Here is a 10,677-nt window from a genome sequence, read left to right as displayed (position 1 = left end):
TATCAACATTACTCCTCAAAAATTCTATAAAATCCTCAAAAACACAACTATTTTCCATTTTGTAGCTCTAATGAGTGAATAGGGTGATAAAAAAAACAGGACCAGCTCCACAGTAGCATCTCTGTATTTATTTTGGTGTCAACATGGAATTACAAGATATTTTTAAGTATTAAACTGTCAAGCAATCAAAATAAAATGTGAGCAAAATACAATTAGAGTTTAATTCTTTTCATGGCACTGAGAGAGCTGTATCTACTTTTGGTTGGTCACTGTAGCCACACATAGTGAGTAATCTGAGGAGAAACGAGCATTACACAACCACGACCTTGACATTTTGGAGCAGCGTAGCCCAAATATGAGAGAATTTACCAAAATATGTCTTAAAAGCTCTGTTTGATTGTAATTCTTCTTCATTTTAGTACTCTTCTACATCCAGGGGTTGTTCAGGAGGAACAGCTGACCTTTAACCTGGTAGCCCACAGCGGAGGGCTTGCTGCATAGCCCGCCTCCTCTGCAGTCTCTTGTGTAACAAAGGGGGAGGACAGGATATGGTGCAGCAGCTCCACCTAGTGGTAGAAAAACACGACACACTGGGTTAAAATCAGTCACGCAGCTCGTCTCAGTGGGGCATTGATTTGATTTTGCATAATGAAATACGTTAAATACCATATACACACCTCAGAAAAATCATTCACCTCAGCTCTCCTTATAGCGGACTCTGCCATCCAGTTCCTCAGCACATACCTGGGATTTACATCTATAAGACATTTTGAAATCAATCAGGTGAATTATGTTTTGTTTTGAAGCACAAATAGCAATAATTACATCTTTCATGATCAAATTAACGCTAAAATGTTGATTTAGTGGCTTACTTTTCATCCTCTGTTGGCGATCCAAATCACAATCTTTCTGTTGTCTGAACAGAGGGAAAAAAACCTCAATACACAAATACTGATTTGATAAAGTCCAAAAACTAGAATAAACAACATCATGACACAAAATGGAAATGAGAGTTTTCAAGTACAAAGACATGACCTGGTGTGAACATCTGAGAGAAACCAAACTAACTTGACCAACTGGCTTTACATCTTGTTGCTCACCTGCTAAGACGGAGCAGGTACATGCTGAGCCAATCAGAGAAGAGCTTGTGGGATGACAAGTCTTCAAGAGCCCATATCTAATACAAAATGAATATAGTACAAAAACCATGAAAAAGATGCCTTAAAATAAAGATCGAACTTCTGCTTTTGCTGTTACGGTAGCAGCATTTTACATGTGGGCGACCTCCTCCTAATAGAACACTAATTCACTGTTTAGAAAGACTGAGATAATAATGTGCAAACCTGTTGATTTATTTTACTTTTGCAAGATGATTTCTTGAGCGTGCACTGCAGCTACAACACAGTAATGACAGATATTACAAATGTCACAAAGACGGTCTAAAAGCAGGAAGGCAACATGCTGTCACCTCAATTCTACCTGTGTGAAGTTCCTGTTTTGAAGCTCCTGGGCTGAAATTTCACTGAGCTGCCTGAAGGTCATGGTGAAGTCTGATCGTGTGTCCTCCATCATCTGGGGAGACAACCAAACAGGGAGATTACATTGATTTAGTAGGTGGAGATGAACTAAAAATGTCTATTGCAATGAGCATCTATCTCAGTGTCAATGACTTGCCTTCAGCAGGTAGGCAATGAGGTAGGCATCACCCTCCTCTTCACCTAGTAGCCCCAGTTTAGCTTTAAATAGCTGATGAAACCTGAAATACATGCATGATTAAGACTAACAAACATTATATCATTACTGTACTATCACTGCTGGGGTATAGTATCATGGACTAACCTCATCTGGTAAATATCTACATAACCTTTTAAAGCAATTTCAGCCCTGAAAAACAGTAAGAAGACAGGTGAGGCCAAAATGATGCTGTTTAAGAAAACCTCAATTTGCATGTTGCTGCTGACCTTTTGTTTTTAACATATTAGCCAAAAAGTTAAACATGCAAAAGAGTTTTTGTAGAGATTGAGCTTTATCAATGATGCTTTACTTAATACTGGTGGCAAACAGGAGCCAACACAAGTGACATATTACTCTAAGTCCCCTTAATACAAACAGTGTATTCTTATTCTTACTCTTTCAGCTGTTTTTTAGAAAGCACAGGACTGACAGCCAGCAGAAGTTTCTCCAGGTTGAACAGTCCAACGTTGGCCTGAGCTCCAATGCTGTATCTGCCCTCATCATCGGAAGTGTTGGGGACAAAATCTGCAACATTACAGCTTTGGTTCACATTTGAGGAGAGCGTTTCAGTTCAGTGAGACACAGGCATGCGTCACCGTACCCACCGGGGTTATACGACTCCATGAAGCCAAATGGTCCATAGTCGATGGTGATTGAGAGGAGGCTGAAGTTGTCAGTGTTGCACACACCTGCCATGACAGCACACAGCAGACATCAGTAGATGTTGGTACAAACTGTATGTTAATGCCTCATCCAGCACAGGTTCTCACCATGAGCAAACCCAACCGACATCCACTGGGCAATCAGATGTGCTGTTTCATTGACAACAGTGGAATAAAACACCTAGACAAATGAAAATACAACAAGATGCAAAGCGTGAAACAAGGACATTCCTTACAGCATGCAGATGAACAGGAAGTACAGCAAAATGTTTCTGCAAAGTAAAATGGCTTTACTATTTACTTATCACACTTTGTTGTTTTAATTATTTTATGGTTTCTATATTAAAGTAAGATCAAGTAAAACATAAATAAAAATAATAATGGCTGTATGGTTCACCTAACTTACCAAATATTTATCTGGGTCATCACACTTGATTGAAGAAAAATGTTCATCAATCACAAAGTTCAACAGCTTTCTAAAATCAACAGAAGAAGAAACCTTGTGTTACAAGTTGCAGAGCATTATGTAATAAGCATTAGGGGGCCATAGAGTGAGAAGACAGCCTGATCATGTGACCAGACTCACCTCAGGAGATCTACCTCTCCACTTTGAGCCAAAATTTCTAAAGATCCAATCCGAAACCAAGACTTGGCTAACCGGAGAACAACAGCTCCTGGTAAAAAAAGACGACAATAAAAATGCTATGCTTATATACCTGATAAGTATTTTTGCATGAATCAATTTACCTCTCTCTGTCTTCACATTGCCATTGTAGAACTGGTCCCTCAATACCGGCTCGTCACTGACAATTAGGCTACAACAAAGCGAAGCATGATCGGATTAATAACAGGGAATACTCGACAAAACAACCAAATAGTCAGGAGAATAGTCAGCCTGGTTTATGGAAGACATTTCTGCTGATTTATAGGTGTCAAACACAAAAAAGCACCTGTCTCATAAAGCCCAGTTATTATGAATATATGGTACAAAAAAAACTGCAGAAATTGTAGGAATCCAAAACAAAATATTAAGGATTTTAAAGATTCTACATGTTAATCCCTGTTTTTTGCCTTTCATCCATCACCTGTCCTTCTCACCTGGCAGCCCTGCTGGTTGGAACACCCAGGAAGTGCATGGCTTCACTACACAGGAACTCCCTCACAGAAGAGCGGATCACAGCTCGACCATCTCCTGACCTGAATTGAAATGTTCAAAAACACTTTTAAAATGTTTAAATCAAAGACAGTTTCCTCTTGCTGCCATTTGGTAGCACCAACATGTAATGTTGCTGAATGTGGAAACGTGAAATAAGGAAAAAAAATGAGGGGAAAAGGGAACAAAACAAGGATTAAAGAGGGTTTGCTGGAGAAATCACCGGCATACCTTGAATAAGGTGTTCTCCCAGAGCCTTTCAGTTGCAGTTCCCATACTTCACCTTTCCTGAGATGCATTTTATAAAGAAAATAAGTTAAAGTTTTGACTGACTATGCATCTCAAATAAGCACATTGGATATACAAGAAGCCTAACGCAAAAATATTCTCACCTGTTTGTGTACTGACCGAGGGAATGTGCTCGACCATCGCCCAGCTGACCTGCCCAGTAGCCAAACTGATGGAGGAAGACATTTCCACCAGTAAACTTAAATGTCATCAACCGTGTACATTTGACACCAGATATGATCATTTTCACGGATATTGACAGAGACTTCATCAATTAACTTAACTTAATTTAGCCCTTACTCAAGACATATCTGCTGAGGTTATACTGTACATGTACCTGCCCAAAAACAAAATAATAAGACCAGTGAGGCTACAAGAATTTGGAACAAACTCTACCTGATGACCTCCATATCTGTGTGTCAGTGGTACCGATCCTGGTCGCAGTCTGCCACCACTGGCATAATGCAGGAACTCATCAGACTGTGTTACAGCCATGTGTACATCTAAGATCCCTTCAATCACATCCTGTTGAGACAAGTTGAAATATAAATGGATTCCTCTGTTATTGAGTTAACAGTATGTGATACTGATGTTAATATTAAAGCACCACCTTAGAAACTGTTGCCAGTCTTAACGGGCCCTTCAGTGGGGTTGGAATGGATTTGGAGAAAATGCAGTTCTTTACAGTGCGAATAAAGTTGCCATCAACCTCATCGATTGGGAATGCTTCTGTAAGAGGGGACAGAGAGAAGTTCTGACATTTAACTATTATTCCCTGTGATTGTATTGATCTCTGTTTAAACATATTGACCTGTAATGTCACGAGAATCAGTTTTACCAATGAGCTTCGTGGAGGACAAGTGGAATTGGTCCAAACTCTGTATGAGGTTTGAAACAGTAGTGTTCCACCTGGATCTGACACTGTCAAATGGCGGCGGTGCTATTTTGTCATGACTGTGGCAGTCACGGTCCGTACTTTGACAGAACTCCAGGCCATTTACAGACGTCAGACTGGCTGCTGCTAACAGGGCAAAAACTAACACTCTGTGGATTCTGCACATTCCTAGAAAGAATGGTTGCTTTAAATGCCCCTGCATTGTAAGCAATGATGGTTATAAATACACAAAGCAATAGGAAATTAGTTCTCCCAGCTCGTTATCGTCATGAGGCAAACAGCGGTGGTGGAAGAAGTACTGTTATCTTTTGTAACCGAGCAAAACTACTCATGCCACAATGTTAAAATCCTCTTTTACAAGTTAAACTCCTGCAATCGAAAGTATTATCAGCTAAATGTACTCTAAGTATGAAAAAGTCAAATACTTGTTAGTATTTCAGTGTTGATGTATTTTTTACACCTAACCCTGGAAGTGAAACATGTTTTGAATATTTCTTTTACTATTAATCTATTGATCATATGTTTAGCATTTTCAATCTGAACACACAAAGTAACTTGTTGCTATAGCTGTCAAAAAGTACTGGAGCCAACAGAATAACTTCATAAAGAAAAAAATTATAATAACTTCCTTTGTTTGACATCTACAGTGTAGTAGAGTAGGAAAATATATAAAATTATACTTTCTTTTTAGTGCAGTATACCAACTGCACTGTAGAAACTAGACAGTTTTTAAGTAATGTGTAAATGAAAATAACTAAAACGCAAACTAAAATGAAGCTGTCAGTCATGCAGTGGGAATTAAAATGAGGATAAACATAATTTCGGTATGTTTATTTGCCAAAATATGCCCTTCTAGTGTTAATAGCTGTTTAGAAAACACCAGCAGCTACAGCTACGGTACCTAGCTAGCTGTTAGCTAACCAGCTACTAGCCTCGTCCAAAATACGCTGGTATATTTTCTGGAGAACATATATTTTATAGCGTTAGTATGAACATAAAACAAATCTAAATGTCCATCTGATCTTAGTTACTCCCTGTCTCTGTCTCTGTTAGTCCTTCATGTAGGATACAACCATTTACGGTTAACGCCTCTCTGTCTCGGCGTGTGACGTCATCACTAGTCGCCAGGTTACACATTTCCGGTTCCGTATATAAACCAGTGTCCGTGCACGTTGTTATGAAACATGGCGGGTCCGTGGTGGAGACACTGCAAGAGGTGGAGTACAAGCTGTCCTAGCCCCGGATTATTAGAAAACTTGTGGCAATCTAACAGCAGACCCGTGTCCGTCTCCGCGTCCTGTCTTGGGCGGACATCCTGGAGCTCCGGGCCGGGGAGCGAGGTGAGTTTTCGGCTGCTAGCAGGACACCGGCACGGAGAGCTGTCAAACCCTGGAAGGTCATACGTGCCGCCGGGCTGTCAGGCGAGGAAGAGGGGGGGTCTTAACCAGAAAAGGGGGGTATTTACTTCAGTGTTGGTGACATTTGTCGGCGTTGTTACTGCCACTTGAATTTCACATGAATTTATTGTTGACTTGATGGGGTTCAGGATGTACTCAGCTGGCATTCAGGTCAAGATCCAGGTCGTAGTCAGTGTCTTATAAATACATACAAAGAGGTCAGGTCACCTTAACACACCTCACCACCCTCAAATTTTGAGCAGAAACCAAAATTAGGATCTCTAATTTTATTTTATTTTATTCTATTTATTTATTGATTGATTTATTATAAGGATCTAGGTGTTTTATAAAGCCCTCTCCAAGCTGCCAGGTAACATTCTTGGGGAGAAATGTTGTCTGTTTTGGACTATTATTGCACCTTTTTAATATTTTCATCTTTTTTTGATGTAATTACAATGTGTTGTATATATTTTTTCTAAAGTCCTATGGTATCCTGTGCTTTGATCTCACAGGAGCGCCTGTTACCACATCATCATCATCGTCATCATCATCATCATCATCTACCAACACAGACAAAGATAAACCCCAAAGTTTTAAACTTTTCTTCATCTCTCACCAGGTGAGTGGTCTTAACCAGAAGCTTTGTACTGAAAGCAAACTTTTTTTTTTTGCTAAAGTTTTGCAATTGTTGTTAAATGTCAGGCAAGATTTCATAGTTGAGTTTTTTTTTTTTTCTTCCTATTGACTTCAGAGAGAATGACAACTGATACGAGATCCAAATGAATTAATGATAAGTAATAGCCGATATTAGCCTGTTTTTAAGTTTTTCTGTCTCTGTTGTCTTTTCCTCCAGACACAGGTCACGGTTGCTGGATCCCACACTACAGTCATGCTGTTGCAGAAAGGTGCACAGCGACGTGAAGCTGAAGGACCCCTTCACATTAGTCCAGAAAGATTTAAAAAGTTTTTACGAAGACATCAAACGGGTACATTTTCAATCCAGACAGTGTGCTTTGTGCTGTGTGTCTCTACGTGTGAAATAACCGTCACTTTCAGCTAACAGTTCAGACAACATAAAGACGGGAGGAAAACTGAAAGGGAATTTGAAGCTCTTCTTGAGTCAGAACTTTAAATCTATGGGGAGCATTTGTGTCACAGTTTTTGCTTGGACTTGACCAGGGATTGTTCAATAACAGACGAGTGAGTCATCTCAAAAAGATATTGGCTGTAAAATGAACAGACATCTTACTGTCACGTGGTGTTTGGCAGATCTTGGACACTGATTATGTGAGTTGATTATGATTGAAATTGAAGCTGTGAATTGCATCACTCTTCCCCACAGGAGCTATTTGTATCCAAAGAGCTGAAGTCTTTATGTGACTACTACTTCGATGGTAAGGGCAAGGCTATCCGACCGATGATTGTCGTCCTGATGGCCCGGGCACTAAACATCCACACCAACAGAGCGGGGTAAACCTGGAACACTCCACACCTTCACATCTCAACAAAACACTGTGTTTCATTTGCTGTCCCAAATTGACCTGTGATACAATTGTAAGAGTGCGTCTTCGCCCTCTGTAGAGACTTGCTCCCGGGGCAAAGGGCCGTAGCTATGATCTCAGAAATGATCCACACTGCCAGCCTCGTGCATGATGACGTAATCGACGGGTCAGACAAAAGAAGGGGAAAGAGAACCATCAATGAAATGTGGGGTGAAAAAAAGGTAAATGCTTTTCTCCTCACATCATATTTTCTGCTGTACCACTTAATTTTTGTTTTTTTAAGAATATGAATATAATTTGTTTCACTTCCAGGCCATCTTGGCTGGAGATTTCATCCTCTCAGCTGCCTCTTTGATATTGGCTCGTATTGGTAACAACTCTGTGGTAAAAGTGTTGTCCCAGGTGATAGAGGACCTGGTGCGAGGTACAGTAATCGGATTGCTCATGCCGTTTTGACATGTTAGTTATAGTCTTTGTTTAAGTTGTGCCTAAATCTGCTCTAACAAACACTGGGGTTAGCTGTTTTAAAACATTTGAACTTCAAACTGAATCTGCCCATACGTCCATTAACAAACTCAATAATCTCCGCTGATTTGTGCTTCCAGGTGAATTCATGCAGCTGGGTTCGAAAGAGAACGAGAACGAGAGATTTAAACACTACCTTGAGAAAACCTTCAAAAAGACAGCCAGTCTTATTGCAAACAGTTGTAAAGCAGTATGTACGTTCGGTCTCCACACAAATATCACAGGGCTGGAGAAAGGCCTTGACTTCTACATGGAATGTTTATTTGACTGTCTCTTTTCTGTCATTTAAGGTATCTATTCTGGTGAGCTCGGATCCGGAAGTTCAAGAAATAGCCTACCAGTATGGGAAGAATGTTGGCATCGCATTTCAGGTATTTTCTGATGTTTTTGTAGATGTAGTTACCGCCTTAATCTTTTTTTATCTATTAGAATCCGTAACAGCTAAAGTATGTCGTCCTTTTCTAGTTTATTTGAGAAGCGAGACCCTGAGCTCCATTTTAAAGGCTATAAGAATATGGATTAAGTCATAAAATGAGTTTATGGGTTCATTTTTGTCTGTCTTGCAGCTGGTAGATGATGTCTTGGACTTCACATCAGGAGCCAGTCACCTGGGGAAGCCCTCAGCTGCAGACCTCAAACTGGGCTTGGCCACCGGACCGGTCCTGTTTGCTTGTCAACGGGTGAGACGGACAGCAGCGTTTTCATCGGCCATACGTGTGCATGTTTTTAATAGAAATTCTACATCTCATCTCAGTCTTTACCCTAATTTCTTTCGTTCTTTTCAGTTTCCTGAGCTCCATGTAATGATCATGAGACGTTTCAGCTCTAAAGGAGACGTAGATCGAGCCTGGCAGTACGTCCTTCAGGTATGACCAATACTACAATGTTAACAAAATGAAGAGCATCAGGTTCTGAGAAGTGAAATCCATTAAATTTGACTTTAAAAAAAAAAAAAAATCTAATCTTGCATGATTTCGACTTTAAAACATTATCTGCTTATTACTACTACGCTTCTACTACTAAAGGATCTTCTCTTGCTAAATGAGACATTTCAATTGTAAATTAGGGTGGATGGATATCGTAAAATTAAGGTTTGTCATGGTGCTCTGGTAGCGACCTGGTAAAGGCTCTCACCCCATCGAGTCGGGTTTGAGGCCTTTGCCGTGCCCCATTTCCTGTCTGCTCTTCACCGATCTCTCTGGTTTGTGATGTACTGAGTTAAAGTTTTGGTCACAAAATGTTTACTTAAGATATTAAAACCTTGTCTAAGCTGTGTGTGCTTTGAGTTGGTGATGGAAGGAGGTGTTTAGTTTGCACTGTGCTCTTTTGGAGGGCTTGTTGATCCCAAGGCTGATATGCATATTTGCTTGATTTAAAAGTGCAGCCTTATGTTCTCTAGTGAAGCAGCTGAGCTTCACAAAATGTTCCAAAAGTGCAGTCAGCAGTGTGCGTTTAACTGTGAAAGAGCTTTGTATGAGCGATCAGTAAACTTTCCTTGGATTGATGAAGACTAAAACGACGTGACGAGCCCTTCTCCTTCGTTCTGTTTCAGAGCGATGGCGTGCAACAGACCAACCACCTGGCCCAGCACTACGGTCAAGAGGCCATCAGGCAGATCAGCAGGCTCAGGCCGTCGGCAGAGAGAGACGCTCTCATCAGGCTCACAGAGATGGTGCTCACCAGAGACAAGTGAACCTCCGCTGCCGGGCTTCACTTCAGGCAGCTACAAGTAGGAAAGCTACTCACCCTGCCCCCCCCCCCTCAGCTCGTGTGTCCCAATAACGGTGAGAGTGGTGAGGTTGGTTTGGAGGGACCCCATGTGCTCGTTTTGTGCCAACTCTGGGTAAATATGGCAATAAGTTGATTTCTCAGAGCACTTTGTCCAAATGAAGGGATCAAAACAGCAGGCAGGGGTCCTTCTCAACTAAGATCTGTGTCATGGCTCTCTCCACCACTACCAAAACTTAAGGAGGCTGAGTTTCTTGATAATGATATATAGATATATATATAAAAATACATGTGGTTTTTAGTGCAAATCCTTTGATTCAGATTTCCTGAATGGAATCAGCATTGATTAGGGAAAGGAGATATTATAAACTCAATGAATGGCACTCAAAAACTACAAGCCAACTTTTCACTGCATACAGTACTGTAACTGAAAGAACCTCCCATGCCTCAAACTCACTGTGAGTCGACTTTGTTACACGCTAGTGCTGAGCTGTGGCGGCATTTTGCGAAATCTGTGCAATTCCAAACGTAGTGGGAGTGAATCATTGTGCTCGTTCGGATCTGTGTCGTCGTCTTTCGAGATCCGTCCACACCTCAGAGGCCAAACAGTCACGTGTCTTTGTGACTCGTGTAATGTTATGAGGTTACCTGTAATGCAAAGTGTCCTGTAACAACAAGGCCTTAACATCTATATGACTGTGTTTTCAATAAACCAACTATGTGCGTGTTATTTTGGCTTGTTTTTTTTTTTTTCTAAGCAAAGCCTCGTCCCTCCAAGAGACCACGCGTGCAT

The 10,677-nt window shown here is 40.8% G+C and overlaps 2 protein-coding genes across 2 annotated transcripts; one reads left to right on the top strand and one right to left on the bottom strand.

Annotated features, from left to right (window-relative positions):
- Positions 1-113: 113 nt before the first annotated feature.
- On the bottom strand, positions 114-4,898 carry LOC139221179 (protein adenylyltransferase SelO-like). The gene is made up of 19 exons (XM_070853093.1): positions 4,676-4,898; positions 4,448-4,566; positions 4,234-4,362; positions 3,942-4,006; positions 3,781-3,837; positions 3,495-3,593; positions 3,144-3,211; positions 2,983-3,070; positions 2,803-2,872; positions 2,505-2,577; positions 2,340-2,423; positions 2,130-2,259; positions 1,840-1,884; positions 1,675-1,756; positions 1,480-1,572; positions 1,101-1,177; positions 873-916; positions 678-757; positions 114-566 (listed from the first exon to the last, which is right to left on the bottom strand). The coding sequence occupies exons 1-19, from the start codon at positions 4,896-4,898 to the stop codon at positions 444-446; spliced, it is 1,749 nt and encodes a 582-aa protein (XP_070709194.1). The 3' UTR covers positions 114-443.
- Positions 4,899-5,911: 1,013 nt separating this feature from the next.
- pdss1 (prenyl (decaprenyl) diphosphate synthase, subunit 1) lies at positions 5,912-10,614 on the top strand. The gene is made up of 11 exons (XM_070852893.1): positions 5,912-6,072; positions 6,642-6,748; positions 6,983-7,115; positions 7,472-7,599; positions 7,711-7,852; positions 7,944-8,055; positions 8,237-8,346; positions 8,447-8,527; positions 8,723-8,836; positions 8,942-9,022; positions 9,709-10,614. The coding sequence occupies exons 1-11, from the start codon at positions 5,917-5,919 to the stop codon at positions 9,847-9,849; spliced, it is 1,305 nt and encodes a 434-aa protein (XP_070708994.1). The 5' UTR covers positions 5,912-5,916; the 3' UTR covers positions 9,850-10,614.
- The last annotated feature ends 63 nt before the right edge of the window (positions 10,615-10,677 follow it).

This window comes from Pempheris klunzingeri, chromosome 21 (assembly GCF_042242105.1).
Source record: "Pempheris klunzingeri isolate RE-2024b chromosome 21, fPemKlu1.hap1, whole genome shotgun sequence".
Lineage (NCBI taxonomy): Eukaryota > Metazoa > Chordata > Actinopteri > Acropomatiformes > Pempheridae > Pempheris > Pempheris klunzingeri.
This window is presented reverse-complemented; position numbering and strand designations above follow the sequence as displayed.

Excerpts from the sequence above, each read along its gene's own strand:
- pdss1 (XM_070852893.1), top strand. The coding sequence starts at position 5,917 with ATGGCGGGTCCGTGGTGGAGACACTGCAAGAGGTGGAGTACAAGCTGT. Across the intron at positions 6,073-6,641 it reads GCTCCGGGCCGGGGAGCGAG|GAGCGCCTGTTACCACATCA; the intron begins GTGAGTTTTCGG and ends TTGATCTCACAG. Across the intron at positions 7,853-7,943 it reads AAATGTGGGGTGAAAAAAAG|GCCATCTTGGCTGGAGATTT; the intron begins GTAAATGCTTTT and ends TTTCACTTCCAG.
- LOC139221179 (XM_070853093.1), bottom strand. The coding sequence starts at position 4,898 with ATGTGCAGAATCCACAGAGTGTTAGTTTTTGCCCTGTTAGCAGCAGCC. Across the intron at positions 3,071-3,143 it reads CAATGTGAAGACAGAGAGAG|GAGCTGTTGTTCTCCGGTTA; the intron begins GTAAATTGATTC and ends TTTTTTTACCAG. Across the intron at positions 2,873-2,982 it reads GGAGAGGTAGATCTCCTGAG|AAAGCTGTTGAACTTTGTGA; the intron begins GTGAGTCTGGTC and ends TGTTGATTTTAG.